The sequence below is a fragment of the Hordeum vulgare genome, chromosome 7H, assembly GCF_904849725.1.
Source record: "Hordeum vulgare subsp. vulgare chromosome 7H, MorexV3_pseudomolecules_assembly, whole genome shotgun sequence".
In the NCBI taxonomy this organism is placed as follows: Eukaryota; Viridiplantae; Streptophyta; class Magnoliopsida; order Poales; family Poaceae; genus Hordeum; species Hordeum vulgare.
Window position 1 is genome coordinate 607,461,284 of NC_058524.1, and position 25,752 is coordinate 607,487,035.

At 43.1% G+C, this 25,752-nt stretch overlaps 1 protein-coding gene and 1 pseudogene across 1 annotated transcript; both read left to right on the top strand.

Moving 5' to 3' along the window:
* The first annotated feature begins 578 nt into the window (after positions 1 to 578).
* On the top strand, positions 579 to 2,084 carry LOC123409682 (annotated as a pseudogene).
* A 12,525-nt stretch (positions 2,085 to 14,609) lies between these two features.
* Positions 14,610 to 16,120, top strand: LOC123413091 (GDSL esterase/lipase At1g28600-like). The gene is made up of 3 exons (XM_045106035.1): positions 14,610 to 14,915; positions 15,011 to 15,223; positions 15,344 to 16,120. Exons 1-3 carry the CDS (start codon positions 14,657 to 14,659, stop codon positions 15,982 to 15,984), a joined length of 1,113 nt encoding a protein of 370 aa, XP_044961970.1. The 5' UTR covers positions 14,610 to 14,656; the 3' UTR covers positions 15,985 to 16,120.
* Positions 16,121 to 25,752: the final 9,632 nt, after the last annotated feature.

Below are 25,752 nucleotides of genomic sequence, written 5' to 3' on the forward strand. Positions count from 1 at the left end.
TTTTACTATATTTGCCGATTTTACTATTCATCCAGGAGGATATGAGCTCGAGCTCATATACTCCATGTCCGTATTATCAGCTCATTCTTACATATTGTGAAAATGTGTAATTTATGTTCAAGTTTTGTCATCAATTCTATATGTGTATTTCATTTTATTTTTTATGGTAATGCCAATGTCTTTAGTTCGCTCAAGTTTTTATGTTTTCATAGTTTTAGTTTGAATCTTAGTTTATACTCTTGTCGGAAAAGAAGGTACTGCCATGTAAAAAAAAAGTGTCACGTGAGACATGAATTGGCTGAAAATCAAGATAATTTAAGACAATAGTCTGCCCAATATAGTGCATAAACTAATGCTATAGAAACCCAATCATATCTTTCAGAACTTATATTTAGCAATATCTTCATGATGCGATATAACTGTAGGGAAAGAATTGTGTGGTAGTAAGATACATGCTGCTAAAAGAATATCATAATTAAATTAAAGGCCATCCCGATTTACAAACTTGGACCGCATAACGCTCTAATATAAATGGGGATGAAGGTAACCCATCTGGAATACTAAACGAAACGTAGATCTGGAACATTTCTATTTGTAACCAGATAGCTAGCGTCTGTCTCTTGTCCTGTTTAGCCAGATAGCTAAGATGGGGAGTTCCAATCGGCACTGCTCCATTTCCCTTGCAGTCGTCTTCGTCTTGGCTGTCCTGCTCCTCAACGCTGATCTAGGGTGGTGCGGCTGCTTCAAGCGCATCTTCTCCTTCGGTGACTCCATCACCGACACCGGCAACTTCGCATATATCAGCCACAACAGTCCGCCGGGTGCACCCTCTGTTCCCCCTTATGGAGAGACCTACTTCCACCGCCCCACGGGCCGTGCCTCCGATGGGCGTCTCATCATCGACTTCTACGGTGAGTACATGGATGCATGCATGTGTGTTCCGACCGTTCGAATTTCGTGTGCATGCTAAATTTGGTGCCTGATGTCGTGTCAGCGCAAGCGTTGGGCCTACCGTTGCTGCCGCCGAGCATTCCCGAGGAGAAGACGGGGAAGTTCCCGACCGGGGCCAACTTCGCCGTGTTTGGCTCTATTGCGCTCAACCCCAAGTACTTCATGTCCAGGTATAACTTCAGTATGCAGCACGGGTGCCTCGACGATCAGCTGGCTTCTTTCAACAGAGTGCTCGCACGGATTGCTCCGGGAGATGGTACGTATCGTAATGCAGGCAAAAACATACGTTACGGTCAGCTTAACATGCGTATGTGTTCTTTGTTAATTTCTTCCATTTTCCTTTATGAACAGCTGCCACCAAGAGCCTCCTTAGCGAATCCCTGGTCGTCTTCGGCGAGATTGGCGGCAACGACTACAACTTCTGGTTCTTCGATCATACACGCAGCCGGGAAACGGCCCACAAGTACATGCCCGACGTGATTGCCCGCATAGGAGCCGGTGTCCAAGAGGTGATCAAGCTCGGTGCCAAGACGATCCTTGTCCCGGGGAACTTCCCCATCGGGTGCGTACCTGTTTACCTTAGTGGTAACAAGAGCTACACAGCCACGGACTACGACCAGTTTGGCTGCCTCAAATGGTTCAACGCGTTTTCCCAGATGCACAACCAGCTATTGAAACAAGAGATCAGCAAGCTCAAGTCGCAGAACCCCGGTGTGAAGATCATCTACGGTAACTACTACGGTGCCTTCATGGAGTTTATCAAGAATCCTAGCAGGAATGGCATTGACAAGCCTCTGGTAGCATGTTGTGGTGGCAATGGCCCCTACGGCACTGGCCATGTCTGCGACCAGAAGGCGAAGGTTTGCCCCGACCCGTCGAGGTTCGCCAACTGGGACCAGATCCACATGACGGAGAAGGCGTACAATGTCATCGCTAATGGTGTGCTCAACGGCCCGTATGCTGACACTCCATTGCTCAACGCTTGCTAGGAGAATTTTGTTCCTTCATTTTTTGAACTTGAATAATTTTTACGGCTAAAGAATACTTTGTACCACATGCGTTTCAAAAAGTGCAACAATGGAGAAAAAGGTTATGCACTATTGTCCAGCCCAGTCTTGATTTAGATATGGTCACTGGGCAAAAAGTATTATATATGTGACTTCATTATTATACAAAAGGGTGTACAAGCGTGAAAGCAGTAAAGAAGATCAAATTAAATACGCCTGACACATTAGTGTGCTAGAAATATACCCTACAGGCAACAGAGTGATCATTATATGCCCTTTTATCCATGATCTGTTGATTTTTTTTGAATAAAAGTGGTTCTCCTCCTGCTCCATTTTATTGATGAAGCATCAGATAACCAAGTTTACATATCTCACACTGACAAAGACCATCACAGGCCGAAAATATCTCAAAACAAGAATTTAGTCAAGTCATCACCTCTAAACAGAATAAAAAGCTATTTAACAGCAACACCAACACTTGCAGAATTCAGCTCCTCCAAGCGATGCGCAGAAGTTCCCCTGTGAATGTGTCAAGTTTAGAGATGAATTGCCACACTACATCCTCCTATGTAGCGTCGCAGAGAATAGACCATTATCGTAGAAAACTTCACAGCTTCACAAGAACACAGTCCAGATTTTTTCAAGTTTGACCTTGAAAAAAATAATTCATTTCTTAGTCTCCAAATACTCCATAAGGAGGAAGCCACAATCATGTTCTGAACTGGTTTTTCTTATGAACCAGCCACAAGGCACAGATGTCTTTAAAACAGGAAATTGGTATTTGAAAGAAATCCGCAAAAACATCCAGATGCATTTAGCCACTACACAATCAAAGAAAAGATGTTGTACTGACTCCAGTTCAGAGCAGAATAGGCAAGAAGGATCCTCGACATTTTTCCTCTTAGCTAAGTTATCTCTGGTTAGTATTTTATTGTACACACTTAGCCAAAGGAAAACATGAATATTCTATGGACAGAGAATTTTCCATGATCTGTTGAATGTTCATTGAATAGCATCGTTTGTATTTATTTGCAAGTATGAGACTTGGTTGCAAAATTCTATCCTTGAATGATTATAAACTAGTCCCCAGTCGGAGTTCATGTGAGGACACATATGAATATAAGACTATCACATGTATTGGTTGATGACCATGTTTCACAGGTCATGGTCATGGAGATGTCGAATCAATAATGTAAACATGTGTTAGGAAGGGGGGGGGGGGTTAGCGACAGGCCCAACTTGACACATAGCATGGATGCTTTTAGTTGTCTTTTACTATGTGTATGTTATACACTAGTAGAAAATGGCTCATTTGTCCCGGTTCCAGAGGCCCATTAGCCCCGATTCTGGAACCGGGGTTAAAGGGTCGGGACTAAAGCCGATAACCTTTAGTCCCGGTTCCCTTACTAACCGGGATTGAAGGGTCTCCATGTGGCCTTTGCTGGTAGCCCGGGCACGAGGTTCTTTAGTCCTGATTGGTCACACCAACCGGGACAACATGGCATCCACGCGTCAGCATCTGGCCGGAGCTGGATTTTTTTTGAATGGGGGGTGGATTTGGGTGGGGTTTTGGAGCGCTTAATTTAGTGGTTTCATATTGTATTAGCTAGCTAATAGAGAGAAGTGTCCTCTCTTTCTCCATGCTTGGTTGAATAATAAGTTTTCGTATATCTATCCGACGCTATTACATATATATAATATAACATCTTTTACAATTAATCCAAAACATCTTCTAATTAAGAACCAATGACAAATCCACATGTCATTCTCCGGTTTTAGGTATGACGTGGTCAAGAAAGAATTCCGTCAATTCCTCTTGAATTGCTTGTATGCGATCATATGGTAGGAGTTCATTCTGCATCTGCGATATCTAATTTAAAGAAGGGGGTCAATACATGCATACATATGAATAAAACTCAACACAATTATGAATATTATTTACGTACTTGAAATTGTTTCTCAGAGAAGACCCACTCAGAGGTCGAGTGGCGAATGAACTCGCATACGTAGTATGCACATAAAACAGTGTCTTCTTTCTGGTACATACACTTTATGAGAATATAGTTCAATCAAATTGATAAACAAACATGGTAATGATATATTGATGAAAATTTGAATCAATTAGAAATCGCAACTCTTTGTTTAGACCGGGAACCTTATTGACGAACTTCGTCCAAACCCTGCTAGGCAAAGAAAACGATTACTTGATATCAGGAAATTAACGAAAGTTGCATGCCGATATGGTGTCGGTATATTTCCTGAACTTACTTCTTGAGCATTGAAGTTATGTCCTCATAATCCGCTTCGGCTTTACATCTCGAGTCTAAGACATTTACTAATGTCCTGTCAACATCAATGGATAGCAAAATAAAATGGTCTCTGCGCACACATATATAACTCATCAATTACATTACTTAATTAACCTGGAGTAAGAGAAACCGTGTTTACAAGAAGACAACAACACTCACTTGAAGTTGTAAGGAAAGATTATTTCCTTTTTTTGATGTATAAGGAACGAGTTTAGCAAGTTCTCCTCAGTCTCTTTGATTGAGTTTCGTATCGTCAATTCATTTACGACATCTGGGCTAATGAACCCAACGTCGATGATTCCTGCTTTTTTTAATTCGACGATCTTCAATCTGCATAATATATATAGTGACGATAATTATATATACATGCAATGAACAAGCTGAGCTAGAGACTTAACTATAGAAGTAATACTTACAGACAGTAGGAAGTCATGAGTTGTTTGTCAAGGGCAGTTGATTGTATAACTGAAAGAACTCCTGAAATTGAATAGTAATCACGGGAAGTCCAATGAATTCGTGCTCTGGTTTCACTACCACATACATAGCATTTTTCCCAGACTCCCTGTAGGTTTTCATGTACCACTCATGCCATCTGTGCATCATCGTTGTTAGAGCAGGATGACTAGGTTTGACGAGAGGCTTCCTGTGCACGTATTTATATTGTTCTTTTATTACATCATCCCTCAAGTAATCATCAGGATTGGTACCGGGCACCATTTTTGCTTGATTAGCGACGATGATATCGAGCTCGGGAATTGTTTTCCCACTTGTTTGTTCTGCTAACCTTGCATCACTAGAAGTAGTTCCCGACCGCACCGCTTGTGCATATGTCTTTTTAAGAATTCGGTCATAGTTGGAATCCGGCGGAGGCGTTGGTGGACGCTGAAGTTGATTGATAATGCGCTCCACTTTCACCGGATCTAGCTTCTCCATCAGAGGTGGAGTTTTCTTTGCAAAATGGGCCCTCAATTCTGCATGACATATCTCCTGGTTTTCCTCCTTGGTCCTCTCATATGGTAACTTTTCCAGAGGCTTGAGAGATGGACCGTATCTGAATTGCCTCCCGCCTCTGCTTGTACTGCTAGCTGCCAGAGAGAAGGAGGCGTCCCTCTTCTGCTTGAGAGAAGGAGGCGGACTGCTCTAACGCACCGGACGAGACGAAGCGGCGGCGTTTGTCTTGTGACGTTGCGACGAGGCGAAGGAGGAGGCGGACTGCTCTGGCGTGCCGGAGGAGGCGAAGTGCCCCCACGCATCGGAGGAGCTGGAGAAGGAAGCGGAGTGCCCTGATCACTCGCCGGAGGAGGAGGAGGAGAAAGGGGAGGAGGCGGAGTGCCCTGACTCGTCGTCGTCGGAGGAGGAGGCGGAGGCGTCCAGTTTGGAAGTTTGATGAACTCCTTCTGCCATAGACATGTACTCCCCACAGCACAAACCAGCTGAATCTCCCCTTCACCTGTAGGGTGGTCAAGCTCGAGTTGCTCAAATTCCTCCATTACTTGATCCACCATCACAACAGCATAGCCATGTGGAATCAGAAGGCAGTGACAAGATCCGTTGGGTTGAGGAGTTTCAACAGAGCCGACATCCGCCTTGAAAGTGTGGTTCCGACATTTCATCATAAGCATGCAACGTTGAGCCTCCGTGATAGTATCCACGGGGTAGCTACGAGCCGTGAAGTCATGCTGAACGGGTTGCATGGAAGCCATGCTGCTTCTCCGCTGAGATGGTGGGGTACCTTCTAGGGTAGCTTCGTGCCGCTGAGATGGTTGGCCGGCAGCTCGCTGGCTCTCAAGTTCCTCTAGTTTTTGAAGTCTTGCCTTGATCTGCTGCATGTCGCTCAGCTCCGCTTTCCTCTTTCTCTCCCATCTTCTGGAACCGCTTGCGTTAGGAAACCCAAACTTCCACGGAATGGAGCCTGGTGTGCGTCGTGTTTGTCCAGGGTGCTCAGCATTCCCTAGGGCGTTAGTCATCTCGTCATTCTCTCTGTTTGTAATTAACGTCCCTTCCTGCGCTGCGGAGGTACACTTCTGAAGCTTGATCATGGGTATTGAAAGTTGCTCGTTCGTCCAACAACACTTCCCTGTTTCAGGGTCCAAATTTCCTCCAACCCCGAAGAACCAAGTCCTTGAACGGTTTGGCCAGTTCAATGTCTGTGGTTGGACCCCTTTAGCAATCGGGTCATTATCAGCTTTGTCCCACAACGGCCGGGCTTTGAGGAAGCCACCTGACCCCGTGTGATGGTGATACTGCTTCTTTGCGGCATGGTTCTTGTTTGTCTCTGACATTTTCTTACTCTTCTCCGATGACTTGCGGCATGGTTCTTATCTTCTCAAATCAGCCCATGATTTCTGGAGTCTTCCCTTTGTCGACAAATATTGATTTCAAATCATTCTTCCACATCCCGAAAAGATGTGCCATCTTCTTAAGAGCACACGCCTTGACCAGTGGCTCTATAACTGGCTTATTCGGATCTTCGTCTGGCGTTAGGGTGAAATTTGCCTTCAGCGTGGTCCAAAGATCATCTTTCTGCCTAGCGGTGACATAATCACCTTCAGGGACGTCACCGCCCTTAGGCTTTTTCCATTGCTTGACGCTGATTGGGATGTTGTCCCTAACAATAGCTCCGCACTGAGCCAAAAATGCGTCCTTGGTTAGCTTGGGTTCAATCGGTAGGCCATCGGCCGCGAGTGCTGTGATTGTGAACTTTTCATCCATGCACAACCTTCTCTTCGGGCCTCGTCTCTTTACCGAAGTTTGGCTCGATCCGTAGGGATATAAAAGAAGAAATAAGGGTTAATATATGTACATACCTTCGGGCTTAATTAATATATATACCTCGCCGGACTTTGCAACATCTCCCTCCTCCGTTCGGTCACTGGAGCCATCATCATGGTCTCCTTCTTCCTCCGGCCTTCGTTCACTGGAGCCATCATGAGCATGTCCTTCCTCCTCCATTGTTCGATCATCTGAGCCGTCATCCTCTCCTTCCATACCATCGGTGTCGTTGAGATACAACAAATAATCATCGAGCATTATCTCCCCAACAACTGTTCTCTTTGATAGTTTCTGTAAATATTTCAGCTCCTTGTACGAATAACTGAATTACACGAACTTCTATGTTTTAAACATGCACAAACTTTTTATATTTCATTTCCAAATGTTAAATAGTTCATAGATGTACGTTATGATATATAATGCAATAGATCTCAAGAGGCAAAAAGGTTTTCTTTCACTTAGAACCAATAATCAACTTAATACATCTCGAATTTAATCTCGAATACATCTCTAGTATAATCTATGAACAAAATTTGTATGAACATCAATATGCAGGGGCGACGGTGGCGACAAGCAGTGCACGCAGAGGAGGAGCTCACCGGGGCTGACGGGCTCGGGGCGGCGACAACGACGAGCTCAGGGCGGCGACGATGACACGCTTGGGGCGACGACGACGGGCTCGGAGGCGGCGACGGCGACGTGCTTGGGGCGTCGACGGCGGCGAGGAGGACTGGATCGGGGGCGGCGGCGACGATGACGTGCTCGGGGCGACGGTGACGGTGGTGATGACGAGGAGGACTGGATCGGGGGCGGCGACGACGAGGACGTACTGGCTCGGGGGGCGGTGGTGAGCAAAGGGAGAGTTTTGGGGGAAATTTCGACAACTCCCGCCTATATGCGAAAACCTTCTATCCCGGTTAGTGGCCCGAACTGGCACCAATTCCATCCTTTCATCCCGGTTGACTCAGCAAACCAGGTCTACACGTCAGTTTTGAGCAGCCCAAATGGCGGGGAAGAAGATACATGTAGTCCTAGTTTGCGAAACTAACCGGGACGAAAGGGGGCCATTTGTCCCGGTTTGTACCACCAACCGACACTAAAGTCTGTCTCTGGTCCCGGTTTGTACCACAAACCGACACGACAGGCTTGTGCCTGGCACAGCCGTAGTGCGGTTAGATATTTAGTCCCACCTCGCTAGCCGAGGGAGAAGTATACCTACAGCGGTGAACCTGATAGTGGCCGCATAGATCCATGCTAGGGTTCTGCCTATCAGGCAAAGGGCACTATGGAAAGGTCCTTCGGTTGAAGAAAAATATCTTGTGAAGAGGATTTCAGAACTTTTGGGTAGCGAAAAGTGCTGGCAAAACAACGCTCTAGAATTAACTGGCTGCGGGAAGGGGATCGAAGCACTGAGTATTTCCATGCTCAAAGCAAGGAGAGGGCTCGAGTGAATAAAACTAAGGCGCTAAAACCCGATGATGGCAGAACTATTATGGCACAACATGAACTGGAGGAGGCAGCCATTAATTTTTATGAAACACGCTTCACAGTTCAGGAGGATACGCATCTGGAGCAGATCATCACTCATGTGGATACATAGAGTGAGTGATGCAATGAATGAAAGATTGTTTGCAAGTTTCTGATTCAGAAATAGAAGATGCTCTCTCCATGATGGATCCGAATAAATCTCCGGGAGTTGACAGGTTTACGGCTGGATTTGATATCAAGCATTGGCACATCCTAAAAAATTCGGTATGTCATAGTACCCGTGAATTTTTTGTAACAGGACTAATGTCGGATGTGGATAGTACGTACTATGTTGGTGGTTCTTAGCCCCAAGATTAAAAACCCTTAAAATCTTACTAGACCGATCTCACTTCGTAATGTCTTTTATAAGGCCTATTCTGGACTAAATTATTTTGGAGGAGTAAAGCGCTTTTGTCCCGGGCTGGCTTATATTTTTTTAGAAAGAGGATTACCCCAGCCTCTCCATCAACATGATACACACAACCATCTTTATTAATTATTCATCGGAGCCTGAAAAAAATGATAACATGGATTATCCAGAAGCCACCTACTAGGCGAACAAAATCGCTACACCTAAGAGTATACAAATATACTCTATCCGCATAACAGGCATAGTCTAATGAAGTGGCCTTAAAACCATCCGGTCTAGGCGTCCCATATCGTCCACTACATGCGCATGCTCTAGGACCCGCCACTGCCATCTTTCACCATCCCATCTCCAGGAGGAAATACTGCAAAGATACTGCCAGTTCCATATGCCATCGACGTCAGCACTGCGCCAAACAGAGACACCAGCCCGTGCGCGTCGATCCAACCGCGCCCAACACTGAGACTCGACTGCTCCACACCGCTGATACCAACCGTCTTCAATGCGGTCAATGTAACACCGCTCCACCTGTTGGCCTCTCTAGTCAACCACTGCTCCAAGACGATGCCCCCAGGAGGAAGAACAGCAGCAAAGTCTATGTCATTGTATATATGACAATGAGTTAACTGCATATGAATGCATACACAATTTGAAAAAGGAAGAAAGGGAAGAGTGCTGATTGTGCTCATGGCGGCACCTAACGTTCTCAGAATGTTGTATCGTGGGAGTCCACAGCGTAAGATCTGACAAGGAAAGGTGCAAGAAAGAAAGAGAAGATCTATTGTTACAGATGTAGCGAAAGGGGTCACTCCGCGGTCGAATGTACGACTAAGCTTTGTGATAATTGTGTTAGGACGGGACCCCATCCCATCAATGCCCCTAATCGTTATGCTAAACCAATGATCACGGCCTACGGGGTGTGCGATCATAGTTTACTATTCTTCGAGACTGAGTGTGCCAATTCCAGCCGACAATGGGTTGGGAGTGCCAAGACTAGGATCGTAAGAATGACTGCTGGAGTTCTATCTGACGTGCGGAGGATTCAAATGACTACGGGACTGGTCTTATCTACGTTTCCTCGGAATCTAGTGCTTCTGGAGGACAACGTGTATACGGTTGACTTCCTAAGGAAGGAACGCCTTGCTCAACTCATCGTGTTGGGCATTCGTAGGGTTTTGGATAGCTCTCACTACTGCAAAAAAGACATGTTAGTGTCTCTACTTAGTGACGGACGTCGCTATGAATCCCAGTGGCGGAGGACCATACTTTTTTGAGATGGGGAGAACTGTTAAGAATTTTTTAATGCAAACAAAATTTACTATGCCTCGGATGTATTTTTTCAATCCTTATACCCCAATTTGGAGAAAACCTCATAAGTAATTTATCCATTCGATCAAGTTGTAAAAGAAAATAAGCAAAGCAATAAGCTTCATTCATCAAACAAATGCCACTAATCATTGCATTGTAGTTATAGAATGTCAAACCTTGTACCTCCAAAAAAAAAAAGAATGTCAACCTTTTTTCTGAAACAATGACACTTTCAAAACAAATTAGATCTCTCCTTCTTCTTTGCTAGCCCTTTTCCTATTCTGTTCGCCCCTTCCTGTGGCGGTGCTTGCTTCTGTCGGTTGTCGAAAACGCGAGTACATGACCACATCCTTGCACGCTCCTGTCGGTCGTCAGCCTCACACATGCGCTTAGCACTCATCTTGGCTGCTAGAGTTTGCACCCGATGTGGACGAATGTAGGAGTAGATGACTGGATCGAGCGAGGCTCGTGCAGGGCCTACTAGTTGCTATGGTCAAATAAGTCATCCAGGTAGGTGCAATATTACATCATGGCCTAGAAATGCTTCACCATGATTTCTAAACGGCTTTATGTTTTAGCGATCGAAAAAGCGGTATATACATGTACGTAAAACAAAATCGTCAAAAATCAAGGTAGGGCGAGCGCCCAACCTCGCCCCTTCTGGAAGCTCCCCCCTGATGAACACTACACAACGTTTTCTGGAAAAGTTACAGCGACGGATATAAATAAATGCCCGCCATTGATATTCACACAGTAGTAGGCTAAATACAATAATTGCGGGCTGGAACTAACAACCCGCCACTGTTGTATAACGAATCAGTCGTGGGTGAATAATTCTGCCTGCCAGTAGTAATCTCTAACGCTCGCAGTTAAAAAAACAGCTGCGGCGGGCATGAAGTAACGGCTTACCATTGCTAAATAAAAAATCAATGGCATGATAAAAACTCTACCCGCCACACCATTATTTAGATGTCATGCGCCAAATTTCTTAAAAGTTTCCAAGGGTTTGATTTGGCGAGTGATATAGGCCGCCCGCCACACATATCTTAAGTCCAAAAACTCGTTAAAAATCTAATTTGCTAAACTATTAGATTCAAATTTGATCTTGGGGCTTTCAAATGTGTGTATTAATCATGAAAAAAATGTGGAGTGGTTGCCATTTTTAGTGCAAAAAATCAGGGAATGCCTAGAAAATAGAAAACACACTTGAAAACAGGCCAAATTTGAATATGTTGCTTTGGATGGTTTGTGCTAATCACAGAAAAAATTGAAGTTGAAAAGATTTAAAAAATGGTGTTTTGTTTCGCAGGGGACGTTTTCCTTTCGAAACACTGACACTTGATTGTAGAGTGTCTGTTTTATGCAATAGGTTCATCAAGTTTCTGTGTAACACTTTTAAAGTTTTACCACACCCAACATGGGCGAGAAGAAGAAACCATGCAACGTTTCATCCGTTTAAGATCTTGTTTGCGCGCAACATGTTACTGAAGAGTGTTTTGTACCTTCAAGTGGCCGGGAAATCAGGTAATGCCTCGAAAATAGCAAACCAACTCAAAGTGCCCAAATTTGAGGATCTGATTTTTCTTGTGGTGTATTCATTCTAGAAAAAGGTTCCAGTTCAATATATTTAAAAAGATGGAGTTTTGTGTGGTGAAGACGGTTTTCGTTCGAAACCCTCACATTTTGGATGAGAGTGCCCAGTTTGTACACGAGATGCATCAAGGTTTCTATGTAATGTTGTAATTTGTTTACCACACCATACATGGATGAGATGAAAACAATATGAAAAGTTTCATCCCTATTGGAAGTCGCTTGCACGCTCTTTCTTACCGAAGAGCATTTTGCCCCTTTGATTTGCCAGAAAATCAGGTAATGCCTCGAAAATAGGAGATCAACTTGAAAAGTAACCAAATTGGGGTATGTGCAACTTACGGAAGAGCATTATGCCCCTTTCGATGATGTGTATTCATCCTAGAAAAAGTTTGAAATTCAAAATATCTATTAGAAAATCACTTGAAAAATATCCAGAAATGTATGTGGCAGGGAATTCTCTATGCCAGCCACAATCAACTTAGGGGTGGTAAGCCTCTTGCAGCGCCCGCCTCATGAAAAAGTGAAGCCACACTTTGGTTTTCGGCGGTTCCTCAAAATTCACTTATTATCTGTCGCACCTCGATCTCCCCGACACTCTCGCCATCGCCAATGTGTGGCCCGGCCTCCGTCGTTGTCGCTCCGCCACGCCAAGTATCTTAACCTTTGAAATCCTCCAATGAAATTCACATTCAACATATTTGGATAGACATCAAAACCAACCTTGATGGCTTCAATAGATATTTAGAAAGACCAACTAGAGTAACCTACATGGACATAAGACCACGAGAGATAAAGCTTAGGCCTCGTGGGTATGTAGAGAGTGCAATACTAAATCCTATGGGCATGGAGGTCAGGAGGCCCATGCACACAAAGTGTCTATAGAGATTTCTTTGGACCCCATGGGCATGGGATAAGCAGAGAAGGCTTTTGATGGAACTTTTCCTAAATCAACCAAATATGCTTCATGCATCACAATGAACTATTCTTCATATAGGATACATTGCGCTTACTGCTTCATAGGAATTGTTAGTCAATACCAAAGCTTACAACATATCTTGATATTTAGGGAATTCATAGAGATTTTCTTAATTACGAAAGCCACACTTAAAGGCTATATGCAGTTTCCACAACGTATCTTTATCTTGCTCTGCTCATACGGAAACATGTAATTTGGTTATGTATTTGAACCCAAAATCATTCCTTCTCATAACTAAGTAACAAATATACTAGTGGTGAATCCAAACCCCCTCTGAACGCCTCAGCGCTATTCTATATTCTCCTTTCCGTTACTCTCTTGTTATTTACTCCTTCCGCTTTAAAATAAGTGTCTCAACTTTATACTAACTTTAGTATAAAATTGTATTAAGCTCGAGACATTTATTTTGGGATGGAGGGAGTATTACTTTTCTAGCACTTTAAAATTCTCCTTTAAGCACTCTTACAATATTTTCACATTCAGCACACTTTTTCTTTGGATCACAAATAAAATGCAGGCACTTTCTGATGAACCTCTACAAGAGGCAGAGACCATTTTCGACGCTCCCCATGGGATTAATACTTTTACTTCGAAAAGGCTACAATTGTACCATCTATGCATATACATGCCATTATCACCTCTAGAAAAACCATTGGATCTCAGTTAATAAACTTCCTCCTTATTTCCCCTGTTCTCTCATAATATACTTTCCAAATATAGTGAACATTAAAACATTTCCTCAATCCTCTCATGCATTGTCCAAACACTGAACTACATGTTTTACATGTTGACTATTTATCATGCATGCACATATATATAGTCGCTTTTGCTGCATCATACGTGCCTGAATTTTTTCTTGTTCAATCAATTTACTGTTTTTCCCATTCATGTGTGTTTACATTTTGTTAGAATCAGTTTTTTCTAACTTCTCTTTGTTTGTATTCTGGGCGTATGGGTGTGTGTGCGCGCGTCACCCATGTGCGTGCACGTCTGCATATCTACATGTGTGTCGTGTAGTTGATCGTTCTTGTGCAAGCGTCAATGTTGTCGTGTGTGCATGTGTATAGTTTGCGCGCACCTGCGATATCAATATGAATCGAAGTTCATCTTCGACGAGCTCATGTGTACGTGCGCACGAGGGAGTACGACCAATATAACATGAGGCGATTAATCTCCCAGGATTAACGCAATTACTACATAATATGTCTGTGATTTGTGGTCATGTGTACGTGCTCATGTTAATATTTTTTTACGTCTACTTTGTGTTCAAGTTTTTTCATCGTTTATTTAAAGTTTATTCATTTTCTTACTGTTTCCGGGTAGTACCAACATCTTCAATTCATTTTTTCCTTAAAACACTTCATCTTTTAATTTTACTTTAGTTTTATTTCTGGTTTTAATATATAATCTTGTCGGAAAAGAAGTGGTTGCCAGTGACCTGTTAAGTAGAGAAGAAGATGGGCCTTTGGATCCTAATTAATCAGATGGTGGAGAGCAATTTGATTGAAGTCACAAAATAAATTTCAGGCGCCTATTTAATACTCGGGCCATATATAGTGCATGAATAATGGTATAGAACCCCAATCTTATCTTTAAAGACTGCATTTGTATTGAACTTCATATTTGGCGATATCTTCACCATATAATTGCAGGGTAAGAATAGTGTAGTAGTAAAATACACACTGCTTAAAATATATCATTATCTAAAATTATAGACATCTTGATATACACACTTTGACCGCATAACGCTCGAATATAAAATGTAGATCAAGGGAACTCATCTGGAAAGCAAAACGAAACGTACATCAGCAACACTTTTGTTCACCTGCTTAGCTAGATAGCTGAGATGGGAAGTTCCAATCCCCTCTTTTCCATTTTCCTGACAGTCCTTGCCGTCTTTCTGCTCAACGCTGATGTTGGATCGTGCGGCTGCTTCAAGCGCATGTTCACCTTCGGCGACTCCCTCACTGATGCCGGCAACTTCGCGTACAGCGGCCGTAAGAATAATCCGCCGGGTCCGCCCTCGGTGCCTCCTTATGGAAAGACCTACTTCCACCATCCCACGGGGCGCGCCTCCGACGGGCGTCTCATCGTCGACTTCTACGGTGAGTACATATATATGCATGTATGTCCATGTGTGTCCCAACCCAATTGTCTGATTTCGTACAAATGCTAAATTTGATGCGGGATGCTCTGTCAGCGCAAGCGTTGGGCCTGCCGCTGCTGCCACCGAGCTTGCCCGACGAGAAAACGAGCCAGTTTCCGACCGGTGCCAACTTCGCCTTGTTCGGTGCTACGGCGCTAAACCCGAACTTCTTCAAGAGGTATAACTTCGGTGTGCCGTTTCCTTGGAGTCTCGACGATCAGCTGGCATCTTTCAAGAAAGTGCTCGCTAGGATTGCTCCGGGAGATGGTATGTAACGCATGTAAAAAGCATACGTTACGGTCAGCTTATCATATTTCAATTTGGCAACATGTCCGTATACACATGCGTGTCTTCTTGGTCCACTTATTCCTTACTTTTTGTGATCAGCTGCCACCAAGAGTGTCCTGAGCGAGTCGCTCATAGTGTTTGGTGAGATTGGCGGCAACGACTACAACTTCTGGTTCTTCGGAGGAAACGGCGATGACACAGACACGCCCCAGAAGTACATGCCCGACGTGATTGCCCGCATAGGGGACGGCGTCCAGGAGGTGATCAAGCTCGGTGCCAAGACGGTCCTTGTTCCGGGGAACTTCCCCATCGGGTGTGTGCCGGCGTACCTGAGTGGTAACAAGAGCAACAAGTCCGCGGACTACGACCAGTTCCACTGCCTCAAGCGGTTTAACAAATTCTCCCAGATGCACAATCAGTTGCTGAAGCAGGAGGTTGAGAAGCTCAAGTCGCTCAACGCCGACGTGAAGATCATCTATGCCGACTACTATGGTGCCTTCATGGAGCTCGTCAAGAATCCCAGTAGGAATGGCATTGACGATCCTCTAGTGGCGTGTTGTGGTGGTAATGGCCCCTACGGCACCGGCCATGGCTGCAACCAGACGGCGAGGGTTTGCTCCGACCCGTCCAGGTTTGCCAGCTGGGACCAGATCCACATGACTGAGAAGGCGTACAACATCATCGCCAATGGAGTGCTGAACGGCCCGTACGCCGACATGCCGTTGCTCCATGTTTGCTAGGAAAATTCAGTTCCTTCATTCTGAGACTTGAATAATTACTGCGGCTGCTGAATATTTTGTAACATATGCACATCAAAATGTGGGGAAAATAAAAATAAATAAGGACATATACTATCGGTCAATCTTGTGTTAGATGTGGTCAGTGGCACAAAAGTATTATGTGTGACCTGATTATCTAAAAAAGTTCAAGCGTGAAAGGAATAAAGAAGATCAAATTAAAACGCATGACACATATAAATAAAACTAGAAAAAGGACCCGTGCGTTCCAACGGCGAAAAAGAATACCACGCACTCTTAATTTACCAAAAGTGGTCTATAATTTGAGTATTTATAGCTACGAGCCAAACGAAGACGATCTTAGCCTACAAAACGCAGTTTAAGATTTTACTGGTCTTCTATTTAAATACGGCTTGCATGTAGATTTAATACGTAGAAATAAACGGTTAAGTGATCTTCAATTTCGTCTCTAATCCTAATTTTGCTGAGATGTTCATCCACAATCCAAATCAGTACTGGTATGAAAGAAAGATGGGTAATACATTACTGATTAAGATTGCATCCTAGATAATATTTTAAAAATGGTTAATAGGTAAAATAAAATCATATATAGATTCATATTTTTCTAATCAAAATCAATATATAACATGTTAGATTTGGAGTTGCGATTTAGAAGATAGGAGTATTTAAAAAATATATTTAATATGTATATTCAGATTGTACATATTTTTCTAATTAAAATCCACATATAACATGTTAAATTTGGAGTTGCGGTTTTGAAGATACGAGTAATTTAAAAAATATTTAATATGTATTACGGGTATAATGTTAAAAACATCAAGGTTTTTTTTTATAAAATAGCATGACGGGCTAAGAATACCTATTTTTTATTAGTAAGTATAGATATATACCCTACCGACAACATAGTGATGATTATATTTTGTTGTATTCATAAATTATTGAATGCTCATTAAATAATATCTTTCGTATGGATCGGCGAGTATATGACTTGTTTGTGAAACACCGTGCTCGAATGTAGATTCCATAGTCGGAATTCATATGAGGACACATTTCGAGATATTACAATTGTGCATTTTTCCCGACCTTTCAAACAACTTGCAATTTCGGACATGGGTTCAACATTATTGAGAATTTTCGGTCGTAGGATCCGCATGCCTCCTGTCTTCCCCACATCTTGTGTCACCACACATCACACCCGATTCTATCAATGGGCCCAGTGAATCTCCCATGATTTCGTCGTCCTCGCCTTCTAACGAACCTCGCCCACTGCTCAAATGCGGACACAACTTCGGTGACTTTATGAAGTTAATTCACGCTGCGCCTTAGCCCCCAACATCTACCACTCATTCTATATCCAACACTCAGGATTCACACAAGGCAAAAAAAAAAAAACAGCCAGATATAATAGTTTTCAGCTTGCAAGTATGCAGTAGGCACTTCAACCTGAATTATTTCACATAAAAAATATTTGATCACTGGACATAATATGAAACGAAAAACTGAAACGATTGCAAAATGCAAAAAACTAATCCCATTAGACAAGGGGAAAAAGGAACGGCTTACAGTTGAAATTTGTAGGCATTTAACATTCAATATACAATCTACAGGGTACCTATACATATTTTTTGAAAGTATGAATGAAAAAAAAATGAACGAGGTAATACTGAAATTTGCAAACATTCAACATTCAGTGTACATTTTTTTTTTCTATAGCGTACCCTTGAAATTTTGAAATCATCAAATGAGCTAGGGGATGCTTCCCAACAAATCCTGAGAATTGGATGTGAAATAAGTAGTGAATGTTGGGGGCTAAGGACTTCACTTCACAATGTCTCTGAAGCAGCATCCCTCAAATGCAGGAATGTTTGTCTACACACTGATCTCATACCATTTCCAGCCACTCCGTCTCGCCACCTGGATGCCCGATCCGACCGCATGCCGTTCCATCTACCCCGCCAAAAAATATGCATGTGATGCGTACGCACGCCAATAGCAGTTTCCTTCAGTCTAAAACCTTTTTTAGTCTTTTTTTAAGGGGAAATATATTAATATCGCGAAGATATCAATTACACCCAGCCTCTGCACCTACAAGCCATCGCCGAGACATACAGGATGCACACAACCAAAAAAGAAAATGGAAAAGAAATAATAAAAACAGGTCTCACCATAGCGATCAACTCCTCTCAAGAACAGCACTCATAACACCACCAAATACAACATCCAAGAAACATAACAGTTCTCCAAAAGCAACGCCTTCAAGAAGGGAGCGGTGCACACGCACCGTCGTTGCCCAATCAAAGATCTTAGGTTTTCACCCTCAAGAGAGTTCGCACTCCCAAAACAATTCTTTCAACAAGGTAATCGCCAGGCACAACCAATGAAGGCCACACCTTAGGTTTTCACCCTGAAAGTCACTACTCGGCACCCCGACGAGTACCACTGAAGATGAAATCCTTGTGAGAATAATTGGGTAGAAACTTATGCTTGATAGCAGGGATGTATGCGTGTATATAAAGGCATAAAGCCAACCGAATACAAGAATATTTACATAAGAGGCTAGGATTGATCTTTATCTATACAGAGAATATATCTACAAGATCAATCCTAACTTAAACTACACGCACCCCTTGATACAATATTACAATGTCTAACACTCCCCTTCAATCACAACTTATCTAAGTTGAGATTGCGACGAAATTCCTCTAACTGTCGAGTTGTAAGAGCTTTAGTGAAACCATCTGCCACTTGATCTCCAGTAGGGATGAACCGGATATTCAATAACTTTTGAGCAACCCGTTTACGAACAAAATGATAGTCAATTTCAATGTGCTTGGTATGAGCATGAAAAATGGGATTAGCAGACAAATAGGTTGCACCTAAATTATCACACCAAAGGGAAGCTGATGGAGGATGAGCAATACCCAACTCAGTCAAGAGATTATGTATCCAAATAATTTCAGCAGTGGCATTAGCAAGTGCTTTATATCCAGCCTCGGTACTGGAGCGGGACACAGTAGTTTGTTTGCGAGCAGTCCAGGAAACCAGATTACTTCCAACAAACACAGCAAAACCTCTAGTGGACTTTCTGTCATCAGGACAGCCAGCCCAATCAGCATCTGAAAAAGCACTCACCAACATGGAATCAGACTTGCAAATAGAAAGACCATGAGTCAAGGTGCCTTGCAAGTATCGAAGAATTCTCTTGAGAGCAGTCCAATGTACAGAAGTAGGAGCATGCAAGAATTGACAAACTTTGTTAACTGGAAAGGAAATATCAGGACGAGTTAATGTCAAATATTGCAGTGCACCAACAATGCTTCTGTACTGAGTAGAGTCCTCACACCCAAGAGGATGACCATCAAATAGTGACAGCTTCTCAGAGGTTGAGAGGGGTGTGCTAACTGGTTTGCAGCCTAGCATAGCCACTCGTTGAAGCAGTTCAAGTAAGTATTTTCCTTGAGATAAAAGAATGCCACCATCAACAGGGGTTACCTCAATACCAAGGAAATAGTGGAGAGAACCAAGATCCTTAGAGCAAAATCCATGCTAAGATCAGTAAGAAGAGCTTCAACTTCCTGAGGATGGGAGCTGGTAACAATGATATCATCAACATAGATGAGCATCAAAATAGTGACACCAGCCCGAGAGTAAAGAAACTAAAAGTGCATTATATCGACTAGAGGGGGGTGAATAGGAGATTTTTAGAATTTCATCACTGAGGAAATTCCTTTTGAGGAAATTCCTCACTGATGACTAAGTTACAACGGAAATAGTAAAGGATCAGAAGTGCAAAGTTTCACAACAGCAATTTTTCAGAGTGAAGAATGTGAAAACAGATTGCACTGTGAGCAGGTACGCAGAATACAGATGAGGGTTAACTAACGTGAAGAATTTGGGGTTGAGGAAATTCAGAGAAAGTCTTCAACGAGTTCTTCAAACAGTCACAATGAAAGTCATCAACACATAGTACGAGGAAAGTAAGGAGTTGAGGAATTAGAACCCGTTTCTCAGTGAAGACAGTCGTTGATGACCCAGTTCCAACTGCTGTGACAGTCGTACGTCTGGTTTGGAGCGGCTTGGTATTGAAACCAAAGGACACCCAGTCCCGGGACACACAGTCCCTACCGTATTCTCCTTGAGCTAAGGACACACAGTCCTCGCCCAACACTCGTGGTAAGTCTTCAGGGCAGACTTCCAAACCCTCACAAACTTGGTCACCCGGCGATCCACAATTGACTGCTGGAAAGCTCTAGACCATGACGCCTAACCGTCTGGAGGATGCACAGTCCTCAAAGGTAAAAGGCTTCAGTCCCACACAGGAACAACTTCTTCAGTGATGCTCAATCACTTGGTTTGGTTTGTGGTTTCGGTGTATGGTCTATTTCCTCACTGATGAATTACTCTCGAAGGCTCTGAGGAATTTGGGTTGCTCTTATGACAAGTGTCAGTTTCTAATGGAGCAGCCAACCAGCTAGTGGTTGTGGGGGTGGCTATTTATAGCCTGGGAGCATCCCGACATGATTTGACACTAATGCCCTTAAGTACTATGACCGTTGGAGTGGATAAGACCAGTGCCTTGGCGTGGCTATCGAAACGGTCGGAACCCACAACTGTGAGAGTTCTCATGTCACTCATATTCCTCACTTTGAGGCTTTTGGTAGGAGTAGGCTTGGGTTGAGCATCATGAGGAAATTCATTCCATAGTGTAACTTCGACCCCCTTTAACAGTACGGTGTTCCTATTACTCAAATGCGAAGAAAGTAAAACAGAAAGTGTAAATCTTCACGCTTCAAATTCTTCAGAATGATTTTCTTCAGGAACCACCGGACTTCTCAATATCAGTATCTTCATGAGGAATATCAATTTCATCGCAGATTCCTCGCGATTCATTTCTTCAACTGAAGACATATATTTTTAGGAGTCGATATTCTTCAACTATCTCAAACTCCTCAATGACTTATAGATCATGTGTACACTCATAAACACATTAGATACTTAACCTATAAGTCTTCAAACCACCAAAATCACTAAGGGGCACTAGATGCACTTATAGAAACAGTGATGTATCACATTTGGAAGGTAGAAAACCAAGTGACTGCAGCTTGACAGATAGGCGAGAATACCAAGCTCGTGGTGCCTGTTTGAGACCATATAGTGCTTTATCAAGTTTACAAACGAGATGAGGTGACCTTGGATCCACATACCCAGGTGGTTGTTTGATGACGCACAAGTATAGGGGATCGATCGTAGTCCTTTCGATAAGTAAGAGTGTCAAACCCAACAAGGAGCAGAAGGCTCTGATAAACGGATTTCAGCAAGGTAATAACTGCAAGCACTGAAAGTAGCGGTAACAAGTGATGGTGTAGTGAGGTGAAACGTAGCAAGCGAAAAGTAACAAGTAACAAGTGGTAGCAACGGTGCAGCAAGTGGCCCAATCCCTTTTGTAGCAAGGGACAAGCCTGAACAAAGTCTTATAGGAGGAAAAACGCTCCCGAGGACACAAGGGAATTTCTGCCATGCTAGTTTCATCATGTTCATATGATTCGCGTTCGTTACTTTGATAGTTTGATATGTGGGTGGACCGGCGCTTGGTACTACCCTTACTTGGATAAGCATCCCACTTATGATTAACCTCTCTCGCAAGCATCCGCAACTACAAAAGAAGAATGAGGACAAAGTCTAACCATAGCATTAAACTAGTGGATCCAAATCAGCCCCTCACGGAGCAACGCATAGACTGGGGTTTAAGCTTCTGTCACTCCAGCAACCCATCATCTACTTACTACTTTCCAATGCCTTCCTCTAGGCCCAAATATGGTGAAGTGTTATGTAGTCGACGTTCACATAACACCACTAGAGGAAAAGACAACATACATCATATCAAAATACCGAACGAATATCAAATTCACATGACTATTATCAGCATGACTTATCCCATGTTCTCAGGAACAAAGTAACTACTCACAAAGCATAATCATAATCATGATCAGAAGTGTAATGAATAGCATCAAGGATCTGAACATAAACTCTTCCACCAAATAATCCAACTAGCATCAACTACAAAGAGTAATCAACACTACTAGCAACCTTACAGGTACCAATCGGAGTCGCGAGACGAAGATTGGTTACAAGAGATGAACTAGGGATTGGAGAGGAGATGGTGCTGATGAAGATGTTGATGAAAATGCCTCCCCTCCGACGAGAGGAGTGTTGGTGATGACGCTGGCGACGATTTCCCCCTCCGGGAGGGAAGTTTCCCCTGCAGGATCATCCTGCCGGAGCTCTAGATTGGATCTGCTCAAGTTCCGCCTCGTGGCGGCGATGAAACCACGAAAAAGCTCCCAAATGATTTTTTTCTGGACCAAGACCCTTCATATAGCAAAAGAGGGGGGCTAGTGGGCCGTCAGGGAGCCCACAAGCCCCACTCCGACACCAGGGGGGTGGCAGTGGCAGGGCTTGTGGTGCCCTGGCAGCCCCCCTCCGGTACTTCTTTCACCCAGTATTTTTATATAATCCCAAAAAAAATCCACGTAACTTTTCAGGGCATTTGGAGATGTGCAGAATAGTGGACTAAGATTTGCACCTTTTCCAGTAAAGAATTCCAGCTGCCTGAATTCTCCCTCTTCAAATAAACCTTGCAAAATAAGAGAGAAAAGGCATAAATATGGTACCACAAGTAATATAACAGCACATAAAGCAATAAATATCAACATGAAAGCATGATGCAAAATGGACGTATCAACTCCCCCAAGCTTAGATCTCGCTTGTCCTCAAGCGAAAACCAAGTTCCATAAACATGTCCACATGTTGAGGGACGAAGGTGTCGATAAAACATAATACTGACATGAGGGCATCATGATCACACATAGAACAACAATATATCATAAAGATTCTTATGGGAAAGTAACAATTCCTTCACAAAGCAAAGCATGAAGCAAAAACCTTACCGAGAAGTAACCAACAATAGTTCATAGTCATTGAGGCAATTGCAATTTATCATAACATTAGAAAGAGTCAAATAAGAGCTTGTAAGGCAAACTCACATACTCAATCATCTCTTTTGTTTTCCACAATTGTTACAACTCACGTGGTACTCATGGTGTCGAAGTTTCAGATGGACACAGAGGAAGATAGGGCTTATAGTTTTGCCTCCCAACGGTTTACCTCAAGGGTAAAGTCAACAAAAATAAAGCATAAGTACTCAACTCCAAGTTGATATATGAATATTGATCTTTCCCAAACATGTGACGGTAGCCAAGACAAAGGCAAAAAAGGGAATTGGTGAAGATCAGCATGACTCTTACAAGGGCAAAAAGTAAAGGTACAAGATAGGCCCTTCGCAGAGGGAAGCAGAGGTTGTCATGCGCTTTTGAGGTTTGAATGCGTGTCATGTTAGTGCGGAGGAACGTCACTTTATATTGCCTCCTATGATAAAGAACTTTATTATGCAGTCTGTCGCTTTTATGTCTTCCTCATCATAGGTTCGTACAAAGCTTATTTTCCACACACTAATAGATCATACATATTAGAGAGCAATTTTTTTGCTTGCACCGATGATAACTTACTTGAAGGATTTTATTCAATCCATAGGTAGGTATGGTGGACTCTCATGGAAAAACTGGGTTGGAGGTTTATGGATGCACAAGTAGTATCTCTACTTGGTGTGGGAGTTTTGGCTAGTATGAGGTGGAAGCAATCGTCACATGCTAAGGGATCTCTAATCATATAACATTGTTTGGAACCAAGCAAACACAATTCATTATGTTGTCTTCCTTGTCCAACATCTACTCCTAAGCATGTAATAGTTTGGTGAGTGCTCACAATTGTAAAAAGTGTCTAAGATGATATATTTATATGTGAACCTCTCTTTCCTTATTACTTCTCATTAATTGCAACAATGACTGAGGTCTATGTTGATTTATTCTCAACAAGTTTCAATCATCATACGTGTCATATGTGAAGCTAAGATACTCTTTATTATATAGCTCGTAAGCTCGAATACATCGGGGGAGAGACAAAAGCAAAAGACTCAAACTAAACATTAAAGACTTATTCCTCTAAGAGAATAAATAAAAACTGAAAAGCAAAGAACTAAAACAAAGGTAAAAGCAAAAGATATAAAGGCGATACGATACCAGGGCAACTTCCCCAAGCTTGGCAGAAGACAAGGGGATTGCCCATACCAATGCTTAGTTGTCTTCCTTTGGTGGTGATGTTGGTGGAGTTGTTGGAGTAGTCTGATCCTCCGTCTTCCAAGGCATAGGTGCTCCATCATGGCAGGATGAACGAGTCGCCAGAATCCTCAAATCTGCAGCCAACCTTATTGATTTAAATATGTACTCATACTCATAGTTTTGGTTCTGCAAGTCATAGATCTGGCCCTCAAGTTGATCAACCCTGTCATAGAGCCTGGAGAGGTGTTTCCCAATGTCAATGGCATCCATCTTGTGATTGCTAGTGAACTCCGTGATCATCATGTGGTTGGCGTTGAGTCCATGCTCCACCATCCCTTGGCACTTGAAGACTTGTTGCTCCATTTCTTCGAGCCTCGTCTCCATGCTTCCGGTCTTCTTAGGCCCCTCAACATCACGGATGTGCAACAAACCCTCGCTCATCTTGATAGATTGAGGGTGTTTCAGCACTTCTGTGAGGTAGGGATTGATGACCTTCTCGAAGATATTGTCCTTAGGAGCGTTTGGGGAAGTCATCATGATCTAGATCTGTCACAGAAACAGGCTCGAAACAAAAACAGAGGAAAACTACGCGATACGGAGATCCAAACCTTCGGGCGACTATATATTGATTTTTTCTCGACCAGAAGGAGTGCTCTGCAAGAAAACGGAGTCCGGGAGGCACACGAGGTGCCCACAATCTTGCCCTCCGCCACCAGTGGGTAGGGGGCGGTGGCAGGGCTTGTGGCCGCCTCGTGCGCTCTCCAGACTGCTTTTTATTTTTCTAATTTTCCAAAAGTTCCAAAACGGAGGAAATTTCCTATTGGAAAAGCATCGGAGTCCAATTTTTTACCGAAACAGATACCTCTTCGTTTTCAGGGTCTGAAACAGGCTGATAAACATCCCTTATGTACTCCTCTGGAGTTATGACATTGATGGTATTGGTCTCAACATTTGTGGGAGTACCAGAGATGTAATGCTTGATTCTTTGCCCATTTACCACTCTAGGAAAATTTCCTTCCGTTTTATTGATTTTGATGGCACCGGAACGATATACTTCCTCGATAACATAGGGACCTTCCCATTTAGAGAGAAGCTTGCCTGCAAAGAATCTCAAACTAGAATTGTATAGCAAGACATAATCACCAACATTGAACTCCCGTTTCTGTATACGTTTATCGTGCCATCTCTTAACCTTTTCCTTGAACAACTTGGCATTCTCATATGCCTGGGCCCTCCATTCATCTAATGAGCTAATATCAAACAACCGCTTCTCACCGGCAAGTTTGAAATCGAAGTTGAGCTCTTTGATTGCCCAATAAGCTTTGTGTTCCAACTCAAGAGGTAGATGACAGGCTTTACCGTAAACCATTTTATACGGTGACATGCCCATGGGATTCTTATAAGCAGTCCTATAAACCCATAGTGCATCGTCAAGTTTGCTAGACCAATTCTTTCGAGATCTATTGACGGTCTTTTGTAGGATCAATTTGATCTCCCAATTACTCAACTCCACTTGACCACTAGACCGAGGATGATAAGGAGATGCAACTCTATGGTTGACATCATACTTAGCGAG

Bases quoted from the DNA above. Each gene is read 5' to 3' on its own strand.
- LOC123413091 (XM_045106035.1), top strand. From the start codon at position 14,657: ATGGGAAGTTCCAATCCCCTCTTTTCCATTTTCCTGACAGTCCTTGCC. The intron at 14,916-15,010 runs GTGAGTACATAT...ATGCTCTGTCAG, and splicing joins TCTCATCGTCGACTTCTACG to CGCAAGCGTTGGGCCTGCCG. The intron at 15,224-15,343 runs GTATGTAACGCA...TTTTGTGATCAG, and splicing joins TAGGATTGCTCCGGGAGATG to CTGCCACCAAGAGTGTCCTG.